The 22,298-nt window shown below is 48.3% G+C and overlaps 1 protein-coding gene across 15 annotated transcripts in view; it reads right to left on the reverse strand.

The window, feature by feature from the left end:
* PIP4P2 (phosphatidylinositol-4,5-bisphosphate 4-phosphatase 2) overlaps positions 1–22,298 on the reverse strand; it is a 569,842-nt gene that overhangs the window by 307,886 nt on the left and 239,658 nt on the right. For all 15 annotated transcript variants that reach the window (XR_003854872.1, XM_029591643.1, XM_029591647.1 and 12 more), the window contains exon 7: positions 7,953–8,055. Coding sequence is in view for 14 of the 15 variants with exons in the window: in XM_029591643.1 (XP_029447503.1) it covers positions 7,953–8,055 (103 nt within the window). In the remaining variant the exon portion in view is untranslated. The remainder of the gene's footprint in view (positions 1–7,952; positions 8,056–22,298) is intronic.

A 22,298-nucleotide genomic window follows, 5' to 3' on the forward strand; every position in this document is an offset into this window, starting at 1 on the left:
GGTAAGGGCGTCTGAGGCTGGTTTGCCATTTAAGCGGTATAGGGAGCAGACCGAGGCACCATCGTGTTGAAGGGGAAGCAAACAGATCTACTTCCAGGTTCCCCCAGAGGAGGAATAGCGATTCGCTACCCACTGGTCCATGGACCACTCATGGGATCTGAAGGCATGCTCAGTTTGTCTGCTACCACTTTCTCTGAACTGGCCAGGTACATGGCCCTAAGCCTCATCCCATCGGACAGGACCCATGACCAGATCTGGACCGTTTCCTGACACAGGAGGTACAATCATGCACCTCCCTGCTTGCTGACATACCACATAGCTACCTGGTAGTCAGTTTGGATCAGGACAACTTTGTTGGACAACTGATCTCTGAAATCCCATAGCGTGTACTGCATCACCCGAAGCTCCAGGAAGTTGATTTGACAACAACTTTCCTGAGCAGACCAGAGACCCGGGGTGCTGAGTCCATCTACATGAGCTCCCCAGCCCAGGGAGGACGCACCCATGATTAGGGGTAGGAGGACTTCAAAAAGAGATCCCCCGTTCCCGATTTTAAAGTACCTGCCACCGGGACGAGTCCCGAAAAGACGAGGTGACTCGGATGCAGTCCAAAAGGTTCTGATTGGCTGGGCACCACTACGACCTCAGGGTCCATTGGGCTCTGTGCATATGTAATCTTGCCAAGGGAGTGATATGGATGGTTGCGGCCATATGGCCCACCAGCCTCAACATGTGCCAGGCTGACATCAGCTGGCTCTGCTGAATCTCTGCCGCGATGGTCAAAGCGACAGCCCTTTGACGAAGCAGAAAGGCCTTGGCCTGAGCCGTGTCTAGCAGGGCTCCTATGAAGCCCAATTAAGATGACGGGTTGAGATGGGACTTTGGGTAGTTGATGACAAACCCTAGCGACTTCAACACCCAGAAGGTCAAACTCATGGACCTGATGGCCCCTGCTTGAGATGTGCTCTTGACCAGCCAATCATCCAGATAGGGGAAACCATGCACCCCCAGCCTGCGAAGGTGCACTACCACAATGGCCAGGCATTTTGTGAAGTCTCAGGAAGCTGATGCTAGCCCGAACGGCAACACCCGGTACCGGAAATGCTGTTTTCCCACCACAAATCAGAGATACTTCTTGTGACTAGGGAAGATCTCAATGTGAGTGTCAGCATCCTTAGAGCCAGTACCCTCTTTGTAAAAGGAGGATCAAGATGCCCAAGGAAATCATCTTGAACTTTTCTTTTTTTTAGAAATGTGTTCAAAGCCCTTAGGTCTAGGATGGGATGGAGTCCTTCTATTCCCTTTGGAATCAGGAAGTACTTTGAGTAGAATCCCAGCCCTCTGCGCCCTGGTGGGTCAGGCTTGATCACTCTGGTTGTTAAGAGGGAGGAGAGCTCCACTAGCAATACCACCTGAAGCATTACTGGCCCCCAAAACGGGCACAGAGGGCAATTTGGTGGACGATGGAAAGAACCTACTGGTCCGAGGTTATACTGGGCCACTAGTTCGCAAAGAACCGCAGCCTACGCCCAACCAGAGGGTCCAATGTCCTGGGTACGGGCGACTGGCTTATGCTCCCTACAACGCACTCAAAACCCCATCCCTGGAGTTGACAGATGGCAGCTGGGGCTTGGGGGCTCTCAGCTTCCTGGGAGTCCTGATGGTGTTGACGGGAGCGAGGCAACAGAGGAAAGTACTTCTTTTGGCAAAAGAAAGACTTCCTCTGTCCCTAAAAGAGGACGACAGGTCTGGAGAGTTTATTGTTGATCCCGGAGCTGGGCCACCACGTCCCTCACCCTATCTCCGAAGATATTCTCCCCAGTACATGGCACATTGGTGAGTCATTCCTGTACCTCCGGTCAGAGATCTGAGGTCCGCAGCCATGCCATTCTGCAGGCTCTGATTCCTGCTGCACAGACCCTCGATGCTGCCTCAAAAGCATCATAGGTCACTCGGACCTCATGTTTCCCGCACCTCATAGGCTGTTATGTACCAGCGACATGAGGGTGTCTTGCTGCTGTTAAGGCAGCTGCTTACCTATCTCCTGCAATTGCTTTCAGATGTCCTATGAGTACTGGTTCATATAGAGCTGGTAGCAAGCAATGCAAGCAATGGAGCATGGCCCCCTGAAACACTTTCCTCCCAAAACCATCCATCGCTCTGTGGTCCTTTCCCAGGGGCGCCGAGGAAAGGGTCCAAGAAGGCTTGGCCCTTGAGAGTGGATTTGAGCACCACTGACTGGTGAATCCAGCAGCCTTCTGGACAAGGTAGACCCCGTCAGCCTTCTTGTTAATGGGAGGCACTGTGAGGGGGTGTTCCCATATCTTCAGCAGCAGTTCCTTAAGGATCTCATGTACTGAGACTGTCACAATCTCCTTAGGAGGTGCCACAAACTGGAGATTCTCAATCATTTTGTGCCTGGCATCCTCCACCGTCAGTAACTGAAATGGGATGGCTCCTGCCATCACCCTCATAAACCCTACGAAAATTAAGTCATCAGGCGGAGACTTCTTTCGCTCTTCTGGAGGAGAAAGGTCTGAGGGGAGACCCTCAGAGGTGGAAGGTATTATCTCTCCAGGGGGTCACAGGTACCCTCATCCTCAGTGTAAGCCAGAGGGGATGGGGCCCTAGACGCTCAGCCTTCGTCCATATCTGCAGGCATCGGCAAAACTGGATAGAGGGCTACAGGCCTCTGCGTTTCTGCTGGCCTAGGTGGAGCTTCCTCTTTGAAGAAACCGGCTAAGACCACTGTATTGGTAGAGGCTGGCATCAGTGCCCTGCTGGGCACCAATGATGTCCTGGGAACTAATGTCAGCTGGGTCAGTAATGCACTGATGAGCGTAGTGAGCTTCTTCAGGAGTGGTTCTAAGTCGGATGGTACTGTCTCCAGTACTGTTTTGTGCCATCTATTCCACTGCCAGCTGGACTCATCATTCCAGCTCCTCCTCAAACATTACCGATGCCAACACCAACTGGGAGAGAGGGAGGAAGGATGGGTAGCCAGATCTTCGGACCCGCGAGGTGGACTGACTGGCTGGCATCTGGACAGGTGGAGATAGTCACAGACCCCTGGTATCGATGGAGGACTGGTGCTCCTTGCTGTAGGGTCGCTTCAGGGACATCGTGGTATGAGCTGGTGCATCCCACTGTCCGGCACAATGCATCAATGGGAACTGGCACTGATGCTTCTTCGACTTCCTTTGATGGTCAGCCCAGTCCTTCCCTGATGAGGAACCCAATATCCTCGGCTTGGAGAAGATGAATGGTGAATGGTCTCTGACACCCATATGTGCCGACAGCATCAACCTGTCCTACCGATGTTGATGGCACGGTGTCCATCCATCTGTGTGGCTCCAAAGTCCATCAATGCCGATACCTCAGTCTTCTTCGACCTGAAGAAGTTCCATCTTATCAAGCCGAAGATGATGTCCTTTCAGAGTCATTTCTGCGAAAAAGCGGTAACTCCGGATTTCATGCGATGCCCCCAGGCAGAGGGCACATATCTCATGGGGGGTACATAATGGACATATTTCTCGGGTACTGGGAGCATTGCCGAAAACCAGATGTGGCCATGACAGGATGAAATAAAAGGACTGCAAAATCAAAAACCTCTGCTATTTTATAACTACTTTTGCCTGGTTCGGCAAGCTCTGATACTGACTGGTCTTAACTATTGTAATGCCCTATTTTTAGGCTTACCTGACTCTTCTCTTTGACACCTACAATTAGTCCAGAATTCTGCGGCTAAATTCTCACAGAATCTAGAATCTGCCTTTAGTTACAATGTGAACCGGTATGATGTATGCATACTAATACCGGTATATAAAAGTTTTCAAATAAATAAATAAATATCACTCTCGTTATCTACTTTCTACACTGGCTTCCCATTTATTGACGTATACAATATAAATTTGTCTCATTTATAATCTAATTTACAATCCCTCAGCTATCTGACAATGTGCCCTCCTCCGGCTTTACCAACACTTTGAGACAGCTACGCTCTACAAACAAATGTCTTCTTGAAGTCCCCTCTATACATCTGGCCAGACTCCACCTTACTAGATGCCGTGCTTTTTCTGTTGCTGGCCCTTCCCTCCCTGACTACCTAACATCAAAGACTTTAAGAAACAGTTAAAAACCTATTCTCCATTGCCCATAAAATTCCTGTTATGATTCTGCTCTCACCTTTTCGCTGCCTGCCTGCCGCCCCGTCGCCGTCTGCTGTGGCCTGGAGGCCGTTGCCTGTGTCCCGCGGCAGTCAGAGCCGCCACCATTCTGCCTTCGCAGCCAGGAGGCCGCCCACGTCCTTCTCCTGCACGGTGGGCTATGCCGCCATGCTTCCACGCGGCTGGGATGCTGCCGTTCTTCTTCTCCTTCCATGTGGCCCGGAGGCCGCTGACGTTCTCCTCTCTCTTGCGCTAGCAGGGCCACTGCCTCTAGTTTCTCCTGTGCGGCATGGAGCCGCCCCTAGCCTCCTTTCCTGCGGCAGGAAGTCACCTCTGATGCTAGGCCCTGCTTCGCAGCCTTGTGCCGCTCCTGCTCCTTCTTTGCAGCAGGGACGCCGCTCTCCAGGGTCCCGCCCCCTTAGGCGTGCGGCCGCGCCTCTCTCTGCCTCATAAAGGGCCCGTGGTGGGAGTAGCCCCGCAGCTCCTCCTGATGATGTCATCCAGGCATTTCCTCTTCAGTCCTATAAAAGGGCCCTTCGCCAGTCCGTCTTCACCTTCACAAGATGCTCCTGGACTTCTCGTTTCCAGCTTCAAGGCACTCCGCTCTTCATGGGAATTCCCTCATCGTTGTCTTTTTCTGTGTTCCTGGTCTCTCGTTGGATCCCGTGTCTTCGTCTTTGGATGTCCCTGATGTCTTCACCTTTAGATGCCCCTGATGTCCTTGTCTCTAGATGTTCCTGATGATCCTGCCCTCAGATGTCCTTGCCCGTAGATGTCTCCAATGTCCTCGTCTTCTAATGTCCTTGATGTCTTCGTTTGCAGAAACCCTGACATCCTCATCTTCAGATGTCCTTGTCTTCAGATGATCCTTATGTCTTTGTCTTTAGATGTTTTGCCTCCAGGCGTCCATTCCTTCCGGCTCCTTCTTTGGAAGCCTTGTCCTCGGATGCTCTTGGTTCCGGGTCCACTCTAGCCTCCCCTTCAGCGAATCATGCTGTCAGTGGACCTGCCAGGGCGCCGGCCACGCCAGGTCACTGAAGCCTCTACTGCTATGAGTGTTGCCCGGACTCCACTTCATCCTGAGTTTTAACCTTGCTGTCGTCTATCCACTCACCAAGAGTCTTCGTCCACCTAGTGTCCTTAGCCTTTCCTTGTGCGGATGTTCCAGGTTCCGGGGGCCAACCTCTGCCCATCCAGTGGACCCTGCTGAGAGTGGACCTGCCAGGGCGCCGGGTCACTGAAGCCTCTTCCGGCTGGACCTACCTTGAGCCACCAGGATCCTCTCTTCATCCTGATGCCTCAGCCTTGCCAGACCGTGTCTCCAAGTACCTTTGCTTAACTGTGTCTCCAAGTATCTTCGTCTCATCCATGTCTCCAAGTGTCTTCGTCTTGTTCCAGTACCATAGCTTATCCTCGACATCTGTCTGTCCTGTCGCATCTGCCGTTTCCAGGCAGCAGGTCCAAAAGGGCTATCGAGTGGCCGGAGGGCTACCCCAGAGACCAGGACTGCGTTGTTGGGTCTTTCCCGATGTGCTCAGGTTTAGCAGAGGTCAGAGTTCCTGGTTTTCAGCCTGTCTGCCCGAGCTTGGACACGCCTTGCCTGCCTCAGCGCTTCCACGGAGCTCCTCTGCAGACGCGCTGTGGTCCAAGGGCACACTAACCTCCCCAGAATCGGGACTGCTCCGTAGCGCTCCCGCAACAATTCCCTTACCCTACCTTCTTTTCCCTTTCTTTTCCTTGCCCCCCCTTTTTTCCTTTCTTATCAAACTTTCAAGCTTTGTTATAATTTATGTTTATTTAACTTGTTTGTTTTAACTTGTGTTTTATTTATTTTGTAATTCATTACACATATTAACAATTAAATCGCTTAAACATACCATCCATTGATTAAGCGGTATATAAGAATATTTAAATAAATAAATAAATAAATAAATAAATAGATAGATAGATAGATAGATAAAATTGACGGCGGCGAGCACAAAGCACTGATGCTATGGGAGAATCAACCGTGAAAGAAACTTATCAAAAGCGTCAAAAACCCTGACTAGGCACACTACGGGGAAGCACCGAGAGGGACCCAACGAACAACGTCAACAACCCCACAAAAAATGCAAGAAAAAAAGAAAGAAAAGTTTTCCACAAGGCCAAAAAGCCAAAGTGAGCTCACTTACACAGTGATGCTTACAACTCCGTGGAAAAAGAGAGACTGGAGAGGAACCCCGCATGAACACGTAGTACAGGGCATGCTCAGTGTGCCAAGTCAAAGTTTTAGCAACTTTGACATAAGTTTTCTGTGTTGGGGCGCCATCTGATGATGTCAACTATGTGCGAGGACTACCATCCTGCTTGTCCTTGAAGAAAAATCAAAACCGACTGGTTAGTACCATAGGGAGTCATTTACTAAAAGGTTTTCTCCCATTTTCATGCTGATGCAATATAGTGCGCTCAGGTTAGCACACCAGGCAACACTCTATTGGACGCGCTAAAATAACCCCTGATGCAATCAGCGATTAGCAGGTCCAAAACACGTGACCAATTGAGCGTATAGCTAATAGCGCTCATCACATGCAAATTCCATGTAGATGAGGCTAATAGCTATTACCCCACAATGCCAAAAATTGCCATGCAGCCAAGGAACCCATTTTACATGGCAAATTTAATGCCTGCCTGAGAACTGGCGTTAAATCATGCCGCGCTCAAGGGCTCAACAAAAAAAAAAAATCCTGCTTTCTGTGGTTCCTCATAGAGAGAACCAAATAAAGCAGCATCCCTAAGGTCTGGCCGAATTGGAACCCCTGCCAGCAGTAAGTGAAGCAGTAAATAAATCAATATTAAGGGTTGGGCACTTATTAATGTATTCACTCCTTCACTTACTGCTGGCAGGGGTTCCAATCCTTTCAGAAGGCTGTCCTGAAAGAGGATTGGTCCTTTTCACTGACAATTCTCAGTGAAAAGGACCAATAGGGATCAGCACTACTGGGGATGGGGAGGGAGCTCTAGCCTGGGGGGGGGGTCAATTCAGAGCGCTAGAGATGCACAAATTACCCATTGTGAGTCCCTTTTAGTGCAGTAGCTCATGTCTTATTGCATTGAACGCCTAGGAGACATGAATGTGCACACGTTCAAAAAAATGTGTGCCCAATTTGTAAGCATGTTTTTATCGCAATGATATTGCATCGGCCTGTTTGTGTCTATGGGGAAAATGCATAGTAAATAGGGCCTATTATTAGGACCAATAATCAAAAAGTTACTTTCTACATTGCTATTTTGTAATTTTATTAATTTATAACATATTTGTTAACCACCTCTCTGAACAATTCAAAGTGGTGTTCAGGTACTAAAAAAAATAAAATAGAAGGCTTTTTTTCACAGTTCATAAGAAAAAAAATGCGGGTGGGAAGGTGTGTACGTGTGTGTTTGTGTGAAGGGGTGTGCTTGTGTGTGTGTGTGGGAAGGGGTATGTGTGAGAAGGAGTGTGTGTGGGATGGGGTGTGTGAATGTGTGTAGGTGTGGGGGGGGAAGGTGTGTGTGGGGGGACGACGACAAAGAAATCATGCTTGGTCCCAGTTTATGGCAATGAATTTCCTACTCTGTCTCAAATGCTGTCCTATTAATTATCTAAAGTCATATTACACTGCATTAAACTAATGTTCATACTATTTGTAAGTGTGCTCATACAAATAGTGTACAAGAAGCTAGCAGACCAACATGCAGAATAGCTAATATTTTTCTATGACATTCCAAAGGGCATCATGCTGATATTAAACCATCAACCAAGACATTTACCATGCTCAGAAGAAAGACGGCGCAAAGGTCTTGCCGGCTGGAGGGATCTGCGAATCAATTTCTTAGTTTCCATTGTGCTAGTTATCCACATTGAAGTTCCATACTAAAGTGAAAAATAACACATTTATCATTTAAGTACTTTTGGTAGACTCATTTTTTAAGTTGAACTTCTTTAAAACCTTCAAAATGTAGATTAAAAATGACATACCAATTTATTTTTAAAGAAAAGTATCTTTGGCCTTATGTGGAATTTTTTTTGGTTACCTTTTCACATGTCTGATTTCCAAACATCTGGCCAGCAAAAATGCATGAGTCATTTTTTGTTTTCCTTGTGAATCACCCTTTTAGTCTTGTTTCCTGACAAAAATGTTTCTGGGTAAAATTGATGTTGGCATGTTCAGAACGCTCAGTAGCCTATTGGTACCGTCTATAAATTCTGGCATGTTACCTTCACTTTCCAAAATATGCTGTTAAAATTACCACTGTCACAGACACTGTGAGCCAGATATACTACAGCAACAAAACACAAAAGGTGGAATTGGTATAAAATGGACTTTATTGAATCTTGCCCGACTCTGGCCGAGTTTCGCTCAACGAGCTGCCTCAGGGGCTATTGGACCTGTTTTAAAACAGATACTTTCAACAGCAGACCACTGTAAGAGCAATGACATCCCAATTCTACTCTCCGCTCAACATAATGCTGTGCAGAGAAAAATATTACAAAGGAAATATATTTATAAATGATCTGGAAAGGGACACGATGAGTGAGGTGCCTAAATTTTCAGATGAGACAAAATTATGAAGAGTACTTAAATCTCAAATGGATTGTGATAAATTGCAGGAAGACCTTGTGAGACTGGAAGACTGCGCATCCAAATGGCAGATTAAATTTAATGTGGACAAGTGCAAGGTGCATATAGGGAAAAAAACCTCTTGTTGTGGTTACACGATGTTAGGTTCCACATTAAGAGTTACCACCTAGGAAAGAGACATAGATGCCGTGGTGGATTATACATTGAAATAGTTAGCTCATTATGCTGTGGCAGTCATACAAGCAAAGTTAGAAATTATTAGAAAGGGAATGGCGAATAAAATGGTGGATGTCATAATGCCTCTGTATTGCTCCATGGTGAGACTGCAAATTGAATACTGTGTGCAGTTCTGGTCACCATATCTCAAAAACAAAAAGGTATAAATGTACTGGAGAAAGTACAGAGAAGGGCAACCAAAATGATAAAGGGGATGGAACAGCTCCCCTGTGAGGAAAGGCTAAAGAGTTTAGGGCTGTTCAGCTTAGAGAAGAGACGGCTGAGGGGGGATATGATAGATGTCTACAAAATCATGAAAGGACTTGAATGGGTAAATGTGAATCAGTTATTTACCCTTTCAGATAATACAAGGACTAGGGGGCACTCCATGAAGTTAGCAAGTAGCTCACTTAAAACAAATCAGAGAAAATTCTTTTTTATTCAATGCATAATTAAGCTCTGGAATTCATTGCCAGAGGATGTGGTTACAACAGTTAGTGTAACTGGGTTTAAAAAAAGATGTGGATAAGTTCCTAGAGAAGTTCATAAACTGCTAATAATAATTAACGATTAGTAGCTTGGAATCTATTCATTTAATGTTTGGATACTTGCCAGGTACTTGTGATTTGGTTGGCTACTGTTGGACACAAGATACTGGGCTTGATGGACCCTTAGTCTGACCCAGTATGGCATATCTTATGTGCTTAGGCGTTACAATGGCACACCTTAGAATACATTCTGGTGCTAGCAGAGAGAAAAGCTGACTACAAATATTCTTATCCTGAGGCTTAAAACAAAACATTTTAAAACCACCACGTGATGTGGTGAGCACAGAAGACGTTAAGTAGAGGAGTTCCAGGTACCCCCCTTTATTTTGGGGTTTTTACAGTATATTGCTCCTTTGGCTTCCCTGTCAACATTTTGCTTCATTGTTGAATATATGGACCCAAATACATGGTACCACAACCACGGAAAATGTCAACCCATATAAGTAAATTGAAGAATAAAGTGAAAAAGAAAATTATTCCTTACCTGCTAATTTTCGTTCTTGTAGTACCATGGATCAGTCCAGACAGTGGGTTATATCCCCCGACCAGCAGATGGAGTCAGAACAGAGTTTGAGAGCGTCAGCATACAGAGTAGTGCACCCTCTGCTGGAGCTCAGTATTACACATAGCAAAGCCCAAAAGCAAAACACAACATTTTGGATCCAGATCAGTCCCCAAAAAGGAACAGAGAAAGATATAAGTAAACAAACGGTCAACGGGACCACCAACAGTCAACTTGTGAGGAGCTGTGAACAGTAACAATAATCAGAGACAAACAGAATGAAAGTTACCTGGAATAATCCGAGCAGGACCTAATGAAACCCCTAGTGGCGGGCGTCTGGACTGATCCATGGTACTACAGGAACGAAAATTAGCAGGTAAGGAATAATTTTCTTTTCCCTGTACGTACCTGGATCAGTCCAGACAGTGGGATGTACCCAAGCTTCCCTAAACCGGGTGGGGTCCTGAGAGACCTGCTCGGAGAACTTGATCGCCAAAAGAACCCATGTACTGAGGCGCCAGGTGTAGTCTGTAATGTCTGGAAAAAGTGTGCAACGACTTCCACGTCGCCGCACGGCAGATTTCCTGGGAGGAAACAGAGCGAGATTCCGCCCAGGACGCCGCTTGGGATCGCGTGGAATGAGCCGACACGCTGCGAGGCGGCACCCACCCCGCCGCAATGTAAGCCGATGAGATGGCGTCCTTTATCCAGCGCGCAATAGTCGTCTTGGATGCCTGAGAACCTCTCCTCGGTCCTGACCAGAGGACAAACAAATGATCGGATACCCGGAAGTCATTGGTAACCTCCAGGTAACGGAGCAGCACACGCTTGACGTCCAGGAGCCGGAGAGACCGGGGTTCCTCTGGAGCGAACGCTGGAAGCTCCACCGTTTGATTGACGTGGAAGGCGGAGACCACCTTTGGTAGGAAGGATGGCACCATACGAAGGGAAACCCCGGAGTCGGAGAAATGCAGATAAGGGTCCCGGCAGAACAAGGCTTGGAGCTCTGAGATCCGGCGAGCAGAAGAGATGGCTACCAGGAAAACCGTCTTGAGGGTCAGGTCCTTGAGGGAGGACCCCCTCAGGGGTTCAAAAGGAGGGCCCGACAGCGTTCGCAGCACCAAGTTGTGGCTCCAAGAAGGGAAAGGATCCCTGACCGGTGGCCGTAGGTGTTTGGCACCCTTCAGAAAATGTGCGATATCCGGCTGAAGGGGTAGAGAGCAGTCCTTCTGTACCAAAACATTCAAGGCCGCCACCTGAACCCAGAGGGGCGGATTTTCAGAGCCCTGCTCGCGTAAATCCGCCCAAAACTGGGCGGATTTACGCGAGCAGGGCCCTGCGCGCCGGGAAGCCTATTTTACATAGGCCGGGCCCGGTCGTCGCGGCGTTTCGGGGGCGTGTCGGCAGCGTTTTGGGGGCGGGTACGGGGGCGTGGCTACGGCCCGGGGCGGTCCGGGGGCGTGGCCACGCCCTCCATACCCGCCCCCAGGTCGCGGCCCGGCGCGCAGGAGGCCCGCTCGCGCGCGGGGATTTACTTCTCCCTCCGGGAGGCGTAAATCCCCGGAGAAAGGTAAGGGGGGGGGTGTAGACAGGGCCGGGGGGGTGGGTTAGGTAGAGGAAGGGAGGGGAAGGTGAGGGGAGGGCGTTAGAGGATTTCGGAGCGGCCTTGGAGGGAAGGGGGGTAGGCTGCGCAGCTCGGCGCGCGCCGGCTATACAAAATCGATAGCCTTGCGCGCGCCAATCCAGGTTTTTAGCAGATACGCGCGGCTCCGCGCGTATCTACTAAAATCCAGCGTACTTTTGTTTGCGCCTGGAGCGCAAACAAAAGTAGGCTATTCGCGCGCCTTTTAAAATCCGCCCCAGAGCGAATTATAGGCGAGACCCTTATCCAGACCATCCTGTAGGAAATGAAGGATCAGCGGGACAGTCGCCTCCATGGTTTGGACCCCGCGGTCGGAGCACCAGGCTTCGAAGACCTTCCAAACTCGAACGTAAGCGACGGAGGTCGAAGGCTTGCGGGAACGAAGCATCGTTGAGATCACTGTCTCCGGGTAGCCTCTGTGGCGGAGACGGCGCTGTTCAAAAGCCAGGCCGCAAGACAGAAGAGTTCTGCCTGCTCGAAAAATACCGGCCCCTGACACAGAAGATGAGGAAGATGGGACAGGCGAATTGGGCCGTCCACCGTCATCTGAAGTAGATCTGCGAACCATGGCCGACGGGGCCATTCCGGGGCGACGAGAATTACAGTCCCTCGATGATGTTCCAACCTGCGGAGAACCTTGCCGACCAGAGGCCAAGGAGGAAACACATAGAGCAGTTGATCCGACGGCCACGGAAGGGCGAGGGCATCCACCCCCTCCGCGCCGCGCTCTCTTCTGCGGCTGAAGAAGCGTGGAGCCTTGGCGTTGAGAAAGGTCGCCATTAGATCGAGGCGTGGAGTCCCCCAACGACGGACGATGAGATGCATTGCCTAGTCGGAGAGAGCCCACTCGCCGGGGTCTAGCTGTTGACGACTCAGGAAGTCCGCCTGAACGTTGTCCACCCCGGCGATGTGAGAGGCCACTATCCGGACGAGATTGCTCTCCGCCCACTCCATCAGGGGAGTTGACTCGAGGGAGACATGCTTGCTTCTTGTCCCCCCTTGACGATTGATGTAGGCCACGGTGGTGGCGTTGTCCGAGAGGATCCTCACCTGTGTCGCACCAGGGGAAGAAAACGCTGGAGAGCGAAACGCATGGCTCTCGTTTCCAGGCGATTGATCGGCCACTTTGCCTCCTCTGGCGTCCAAGTCCCCTGCGTGGCGCTTCTTTCGCAGACGGCGCCCCATCCCGCGAGGCTGGCATCGGTGGTCACCACCACCCAATTGGGAACCTCGAGCGAGACTCCCCGAGCCAGATGCGAGGGGACAAGCCACCAATCCAGGCTTTTCCTGGCTAATGGTTGAAGCGGCAGGATCACCTGATACTCCTGGGAGACTGGTTTCCAACGGGATAGCAGGGACGCCTGCAGTGGACGCAGGTGTGCAAACGCCCAGGGTACCATGTCGATGGTGGAGGACATTACTCCCAGGAGCTGCAGATAATTCCAGGCGGTTGGTTCTTCCAAAGCCGAAAACCGAGACACGTGCTCCCTCAGGGCTTGCGCCTTGTCCTGGCGCAGGAACACCATACCCCGCCGGGTATCGAAGCTCGCTCCTAAGAAATCCAGGTGTTGCGAGGGCACAAGGGAACTCTTTGGAAGGTTCACCACCCAGCCCAGAGAGCGTAGGAATTGCACTACTCTGGCCACTGAGGTCTGACCATGTGAGAAGGACTTCGCTCGAATCAGCCAGTCGTCTAGGTACGGTTGTACTAGGGCCGCCGCCACCACTACCATGATCTTTGTGAAGGTCCGAGGTGCGGTCGCCAAACCGAAGGGAAGCGCCTTGAACTGAAAGTGTTGACCGAGAATCTTGAAGCGAAGATACCGCCGGTGAGCCGGCAGGATGGGAATGTGCAAGTATGCTTCCGAGAGATCCAGTGAAGCGAGGTATTCTCCCTTGTGCACTGCGGCAATCACTGATTTAAGAGTCTCCATGCGGAACCGGCTGACCCCGAGGGCCTTGTTTACCTCCTTCAAATCCAGGATGGGCCGAAAGAAACCGTCCTTTTTGGGAACGATGAAGTAAATGGAATAGTGGCCCAAGCCCACCTCGAAGGGGACGGGAACGATGGCCCCTATTTCCTGCAGTCGGTCTAGTGTTTGTTGAACCGCTATCCTCTTGAGATCCGAACCGCAGGGGGAGAAGATGAACTGGTCCATCGGGGGGCGGACAAACTCCAAGGCATAACCGTCTCTTATGGTGTCCAGCACCCACTGGTCCGTGGAGATAACTGCCCACTCCTCGTAGAAGTCCATGAGGCGTCCTCCGATCCAGGGAGGTGAGAAGTGGGCTCCTTTGTCATCATTGGGAAGACTTTGTGGGCGGATTTCCCTGCCCTGGACCCTCTCTCGCGGGCCTCCGCCCACGAAAGGAACGAGACCAAGGCTGGAATCTTGTCGGCTGTGTCCGGGAACCGGACTGCCGGTAAGACCTATAAGGTCGCTGTGCCCGGGCCCTGGTTCTACCGGAAGAAAAAGACCTGAAGGAACGCTGTCTATCCTCCGGCAGCCGATGCACCGAATTTTCCCCCAGTGACTTGATGATCTGGATCCAGGTCCTCTCCAAATAAAAACTTTCCCCGAAAGGGGAGGGAGCCAAGGCTCGACTTGGAGGAAGCATCCGCCGCCCAGTTGCAAAGCCACAAGAGCCGTCGGGCTGCTACAACCGAAACCATGGACCGCGCCATTACGCGAAAGAGATCATACAAGGCGTCCGCCCCGTATGCTATGGCAGATTCCAGACAGTCCGCCTGGGCGGCCTCTTCGGGGGGCAACTCCTGAGAGGTGAGAAGCTGCTGTACCCAGAGTAAGCTGGCCCTTTGCGCGAGCGAACTGCACATCACGGCCCGCATACCTAGGGCGGAGACTTCGAAGACCCTCTTGAGGAAGGTTTCTAGTTTACAGTCCTGCGTATCCCGCAGGGCCGTTCCACCCGTGACTGGGATGGTCGTCCTCTTGGTCACTGCCGACACTGTTGAGTCCACCTTGGGCACCTTGATAAGATCCAAAAAATCCTCAGGGAGCGGGTATAGCTTTTCCATGGCGCGTGTGACTTTCAAGGACGCCTCGGGAGTGTCCCACTCCCTGGTGAGAAGCTGTAGGAAGGACTCATGGATAGGGAAAGCCCTTGCCCTAGGACGGAGGGCGGCAAGTACTGGATCCCCTTTGCGAGAAGAGGTGGCGACGGCAGGAGCCACAGGGATCGGCGGATCTGGAGGTGGGTCGAGGTCCAGCTCCTGAATAATATGGTGGATGAGTTCATCCAGCTCTTCTTTTTGAAAAATCCGTAGGGCTCGAGGGTCGTCCCCCTCCGTATGTCCATCCGGATGCGCCTCCGGGGGTTCCGGGGAGTCGTCTCTCACCGGCGAAGCCGCCCCCGTGGTACGCCGGGGTGGCACGGGAGAGGGACCCGGCAGGGATCCAGGCGTAACGGGCGAGGCGGTGAGACCAACAGCAAGTTTAGGAACCTTGGGGGGAGGGGCCCCCAGGGGATTCGACGCCAGCGCTCCCATACCCTGCAAATAAGCCATGTGCATTGCCAGAATAAAATCAGGTGAGAAAAACGGGGAGCTGATTGGAATCCCTGGGGGGGGGACCGTCCTGGGAGCCAGTGCAACCCATTCTGTCTGCATCTGGGAGCGAGTCCGTCTCACGCTGTCCCCCTAAAATGGCCGCCGTTCTCGCCAAAGACGGCGTCGTGGCCGGCCCGCGCCGCCCGAGCTGAGAAGGCAGGTCCGAAATCGCACCGGAGGACTGCTCCTCCCTCAGAAATTGATTCCCCGGTTCGCCGCAGGCCTCACACCTCGAGGACCGCGGCATGTCAGCACCGGGAAAAAAGCCTTGGGGGGGGGGGGGCCCAAAAACGAGCTAGTGCCGCGGGGGGGCCTGGAATGGCCCTAACAACCCGCCGAAGGGGTCCAGGAACTGCGGGGAAAACCCCCGTTTCAGTTGAGCACACACCCGCGGGCAGAGCTTGCGAACCACGGGACCCACAAACGACGCGTGGAGCGGCCGGAACCACCGGCATCCACGGGGCACCACCAAAAAGAAGCAAACCTGTGGAGAAAGAAACTCAAAAAACTTCCACTTACCCCAACGGAAGAGGAAAGGAGTACAGAATAGAGAAGGCAGAGCCACAGACAAACGCCTCCTCAAAAATTGAAAAGTCTTTTTTTTTTTTTTTTTTAATTTTAAGGATCCAAAATGAAGAGAAACATAAGACAGGGAAATACTGTGGAGAAAAAGAAAGAAATAACCAAAAATGAAGAAACCCTGTCAATCTGGGGGAGCTAGTGGATCCCCCTGCTCACATCTGCTGGAGTCAGAAGAATACTGAGCTCCAGCAGAGGGTGCACTACTCTATATGCTGACGCTTTCAAACTCTGTTCTGACTCCATCTGCTGGTCGGGGGATATAACCCACTGTCTGGACTGATCCAGGTACGTACAGGGAACCCAAGGCTTTTAACAAGAAAATAGTAGATGCAACTGAGGAGGTATGCCGAGGAATGCTGGATATGCTGATTTCGGATCTTACTACAGCAATGTCTGCTTTGGACAGTCGTTTTGAAAGGTTAAATGAAAATATTACAGAGGTAAAACTTTTGTTACACAGAAGAAGTGATGTCAAGTACCTGGATGGCTGCCTAAAAGCAGCGCTCCCAACTCCAGCCTAATAAATCCTCTTATATCACGGTGATCTGCGATAACTTCCTAATGGAGATACCTGAATTAAGCAGCAAAAACAGTCATGATGGCAATGTGTAAAAAATCAATTGATTTGAAGCACTTTTCATATGCTGGCAGTGTGGCACTGTTGGAAGAGGTCCCGTTGGGAGAAGAACGTGTAGAAGATGGCCCCGATGAGACAGGCTGGACTAGTTCCATAGCTAAGCAGGTTTAAATTGCAGAGAAACGACTGACTTCCCAAAGCTGGTTTAACGATCTGTGCCAAGATATATGGACAATCAAGAAAATCTTGGATATTGCAACTGATCTAAGAAAAGATTTCACAGATCTGGAGGCACGTGTGAAGGAAGTTGAGGGCCGTTTGAATGAGCATAACACAGGGAGTTAACAACTCTGTCAGCAAACAAGGACTTGCGCGATCATATCAAAAATCTAGAAAATAGTTCTATAAGGGGCAACCCATGTATCCGAGAAGTCCCCTGGCCAAAACCTTCAGGCAGACCCATAAAGTAACTGAGGAAACTTAGCCATTGTCATTATCTAATAGATTGATGTTTTGTTGATTTGTTTTTATTTGATTATTGTACATTGCCTTGGACAATTTGTTTAAATCAGTAAGGCGGTTTATAAATAACTGTTAAGCAAATCTAATAAACTGAGGTCAGATCTGCAGGACTATTTATCATAAAATTCTTTATTTAGCAGTTTTCATACGGCTGAATGGTCTGACCGAGTCATTGGCCCTATCACTGCCTCTACCATTTAGGGATCCAATGCTTTATCCACTAAGAAATAATCACATCTTAAATAGACCTTATGGAACTTAGAAAACAATGTGTAATTATGGTCCTAAGGGGAAGCAATCTCCAGATATCAGCTAACCCCCAGTCAATAATTGGCAATTTCAAATTTTTCCTATTAAGCCATGAAGTGGTATACCCCCCTTCAGAATTATCCAAGTGTATATACCTCATTTAATTAAACTCCTGCCAATTATATGTCCCATAGCCCAACTTTCAAGGATCTTAGAAGAGAAAGCAAAAAATGCTCCTTGCACTGTACTGGATGCATATATATTATATCTCTTTATTCATTCATTCTTATTTTAGTTATAACATATCCCTCTACGATCTGCCTCACCATCTTACCGCCAATTCCTGCCCACTAAGTTATCTGTGATTATGTTATTATGTTAACATGTTACCAATCTAGTTGATTCTTTCAGGCTTTCATATATAACCTACGCTAACTGCAACACCGTTGTTGCTTAAGTTCCACTTGTTGTCCCTCTTCACCCGTTCCCTGTTCTTTGTATTTTTCCATCTGAAGTTTTAATGTAAACCGACATGATGTGCCTACTAATGTCGATATAGAAAAACTGATAACTGACAGCACATCCACAACCATATTTTGTGCAAAAAGAATCCCACTCTACTATATTTACTTTGCTTAATTGCTGAAGCAAAATATTGCTGAGGATAGTGATTCAAAAATCAGCAAACGCTCGTGTCTTTCCCCTCAGGTAAGTTTCTTGGCAAAAATATCAACATTCATCTGCATTGCATCTTTTTTTTTTTATCATTTTACATTAATAGACAACAATATTTACAATTGTCATTAAATGGTCAAGGTAATATAACATACTTAAACATGACAAGCTTTCCCATAATCTCTCGCCGTTCACCACTTTTCATGGAACCTATCATCCCAAGCTTAGGTTCCTAATCCCATCCGCCTCATCGCCCCAGCTTGCCATTTTGCTATCTCGCTCCTGATCCCCTTTAAAATTGTAATCACTCCTCTTCCTTCCACACCCCCTTCTTTCAGGCCATTCCTCCCTCTCTATAATTTATCAATTTGTTTAAGTTTCCCTTATGTACTAATTTGTTTATGTTGTGCCCAAGTTATCTCCTCCCTTGTTCTATGTAAGACAACTTTTGTTACTGTCAATGTTTTGTTGTAATGTAAACCGGAATGATAATTAACTCTGTTAATTGAACTTCGGTATAAAAAAAGTTATAAATAAAATAAATAAATGACAAAGCAATATTGCTTATAATATCAATATTAATGTTATTATTTATCTACCAATCTTAAGCAATAATGTATGACCAGTAGAAGAATAATGGGGGGATCAAAGACTTATTCGGAGCTCAAAAGAAAAAAAAGAAATAATGATCTTGAAAGAATAACACAGGAGGTCAAATATATATATATATTTATATTCCATTGCAGTTTAAGTAGCCGGTGGCAGATGACCACGCCCCCAGGGGAAGATCCCGAGAGGGACCACCGGTCAGGCTCAGACCATGGAGACAGACACACACTAGTTCTTTTATTAAACAGTATAATGAACCACCAGAGGTGGCAGTAGTGAGCTGGAAGTGCCCGGCTGGGCTGTTGTTCCTCAGATACTAGAACAGCGATCCTGGATAACTGAGCTGTAGAGAAACTGAATATAGTGAGTAGGCAGGGTATGCAGAGTTCAGGAAGAGAACCTTGATAAAACACTCACACAATAGTCTCTTAGAAGCAGCCCAGTAGCTGGAATGAAGTAGGCCCTCGAGGAGCAAGTACCTGGTTCCAGGGAATGCTCTGAGAGAGAGATGGTAACTCACTGGTGTTGTAGGCAGAGATGACTTCCTGGCAGAAGTGGTATTCAGTAGCAAGTCCGGGAACGTGGGCCCTCGAGGAGCAAGTACCGGTTCCAGACTGCAATCTGAAAAGCAAAAGAGAAAGTGAGGCCCCGAGGAGCGGGTACCCCTGGTAAGTCCGAGGAGGCAGAGTAGCAAGGTATGCGGAGAGCGAATCCCATCCGCCGATACCTGGAGGAAAGCCCTTGCTAACTCGATTAGGTAGAGAATTCAGAGACCTTAAATATCCGGTGAGGATGACGTCACCTCAGGGGGACGCCCCTGAGGTTCGCGCCACTGCTGGTACTTGAGTCGGGGCCGCGTGCAGCCCTTAGGCTGCTGGGAAACATGGCAGAGTGCAGCATCTAGCCAGTCCGGGGACGTCGGAGAGGAATGGCATGACGCCGCGGCAGCCAAACTTCCAACAGGCAAAGAGGGAGTCACCAAAGAGGTAAGGTGGGCATAGTGGAGACGTCGGGCAGCAACGGTCACAACAATGTGTATGTTGAAATCCCCCAGGATGATGATTGGCTTATTGAGTGTTAGATTAGAGATCGTGAATTCTATAACTGGGGGGCAGTTTCGTTCTAATGAGCCTGGGGGGCAGTATACTAGACAGATTTGTAATTTTGAAGAGTCGAATAGTGCAGTTTCGAAGGGGGAACATTTTTGATGTGATTAGTTTCATCTGTAGGCTTTTTTTTGATGATTAACACGAGTCCTCCGCCTTTTTTTTTTTGGTCTGAGGACTGAGAACGTTTTGTATGTTGGGTCTTCTATTTGATTAATTAAAACGATGTCAGAGTTTTTATCTAGGTTTCTGTGATTGCTATGAAATCTGGTTTTGCATCGCAGAGTAGGTCTGTGAGAATAGGCATTTTTTTTTTTTTACTATGGATTGTGCGTTAAATAGTATGAATGATAGGAGCATGCATTTGGTGTAAGTCTTCAGATTCTTGTATGTAATGTTTGAAAGATTGTACTCACTTTTTTTCTTAGGTTTACGCCGTTCTTCATGGAGTGTGGTTTTTGAGTGAATAATAGTGGTTTCGTTTCTGCTTCTTCCGTCAGTTGGAATGTGGTGGGTTGGCAAGATTGTTGGTGTACTGCCAGAGGTCCGGAGATGCTAACAGTGTGTTAGGGATCGCACTAAGGGACGTACAAAGGGGGTTGCGCGCGACGCCGGAGAGTGGGCATGGCCTTTGCAGCTCGGGGTGGTACGGTGGCTCGGTGCTCCGGTGGGGCTCGGGGCCTCAAGGTGAGGTGTCTGGAGAGGCGGCAGTGTCCTTTTGCCATCGTTGAGCTCCTCTGGTCGCTGGTCAGAAGATGGTGCAAATCTACTTTTCTTTTACCTTTCATCACTCCAAATCACATTACATCTTCTCTAGTAGTAACTATTCTGTTCATACGTATGACTGTGCATGTAAAACTGCCCCCCAAACCCCCCCCCCCATACCTCACCCCGAATTCATAATGCCCCCTCTTCCAGTAGTATAAAAAGTTTAAATACAAATGAGCCTCCACAGAGGCGCTCTCTTCCCCTCCTGAACCGGGATTTGCAATAAATCCCATAACGCACAGCTACCACAGGCATAACACACAGAAAAAAGGTGTAGTTAATTTCCGGTATTAAATCCCCCGATAGTGTGTGTTATATAAAATCGCATGCAACATTAACCAGCCCTCATTTCCATTTACTCCACCCAAATTCCTCCCACTCAACTACTAATTTTAAATTTCCATATGGATTTCATGATTCAGTATTTATCACATGCGTTATGCCATTATTGCGGACATTAGGGCCCTAAAGCACACGATAACGCCCTACCGCAGTTTAATAAATGACCCTCTAAGTTATCCATGCATGCTCAAGTTAAAAAGGTAAAACAGACTACATATTTTTAACTTCGGATGTCAAGACCTTAGAGATGTGTTTTACTTAGTGCAGAATTTAAAATAGCAGTATAATCCTCGATTTTAAAGCATCTGGATTATTATAATGCATTATATGTAGGACTGCCAAAATATCTAATTCAGGTGCTTCAACTAGTGCTGCATGCTGCTGTTAGCGTATGGGTTAAATAGTCTGTAAGCATCCAACTATATATGAAACAGCTTCATTAGTTGCCCATTGAAAAGAGGGCAGTCTTTAAATGGCTAACATTAATTTATAAAGCCATTTATGTTGATAATTTTATCTGCAAAACAATGGTTATTTGATATACTCCAGCACAGAGGTTATGCTCTAGTCTAGTAAGAGTAGGGCAAAATGATTTTCTATGCAAGGTCCCATTTTATGAAATGCTTTATCTTTTGATATTTGTAATGAATAGGAATTACTGACTTTCCAAAAGAAGGTAAAGGCTTTTTTTATTTGCACAGGCTTTTGCAAAATATTTTTAAATGTTTGTTAGAATTTTAATGTTTTATTACATTTATTGTATGTGTACTGTTTTATGTTTTGATTTTAATATGTATGTTTGTAATTCACAATTAATTTGATTAGAATTACAGCATGTAAGAATTTAAATAAATAAATCATGTTTCTATATTTTTTAATCAGGCAAATGGCACCCAAAGAAGTAGGACAATTTCTATATCTTTAGACCAGATTTTTTTTTTTTTTTAATTCTGATTACATCTCTTGGTTCCTGATGATTTTCTCCCTCTCCAAACGTAATACAGAATAGTTGTTGCGAACTCATACGTCTATTAGTAATGCTGTTTATTCATTTTCTTCTTTACCACTGTATCTGGTTGTCTGATATTAAGCATTTTATTGGTTGGTTTACGAATTAATAATTATACTTTCTGATTTATGTAAAGAATGTATGTTAGAATGACTACCTGTAAACATAAAATAAGAAATTGCCAGTGGGAGTGGGGGGGTGGAGTTAGGGCAGAGCTTGGTTGCATCCTCCAAACTAAAAAGCATTCTGCTGCCCCTTGTTACGCTTGGGCTCCGGTCAGGAGTTGTGAACACCACCCAGCAGGGTGGCTCCAGGTGGAGAGAGACAGGAAGCTAGAAACAGTGTCTGGTTCCAGGCTGGGTCAGGGCAGGCAGCAAGTAGCAGTGTCTGGGTTCAGGCTGGGTCAGGGCAGGCGGCAAGTAGCAGTGTCTGGGTCTAGGCTGGGTCAGGGCAAGGCAGGTCAGAAGGCCCGTAGGCCACACACAGTAAGCAGGGCAAGGCAGGTCAGAAGGCCCGAAGGCCACACACACACAGAAGGCCCGTAGGACACACACCGTAAGCAGGGCAAGGCAGGTCAGAAGGCCCGTAGGCCACACACACACAGAAGGCCCGTAGG

Source organism: Rhinatrema bivittatum, chromosome 2 (assembly GCF_901001135.1).
Source record: "Rhinatrema bivittatum chromosome 2, aRhiBiv1.1, whole genome shotgun sequence".
NCBI classification, from domain to species: Eukaryota; Metazoa; Chordata; class Amphibia; order Gymnophiona; family Rhinatrematidae; genus Rhinatrema; species Rhinatrema bivittatum.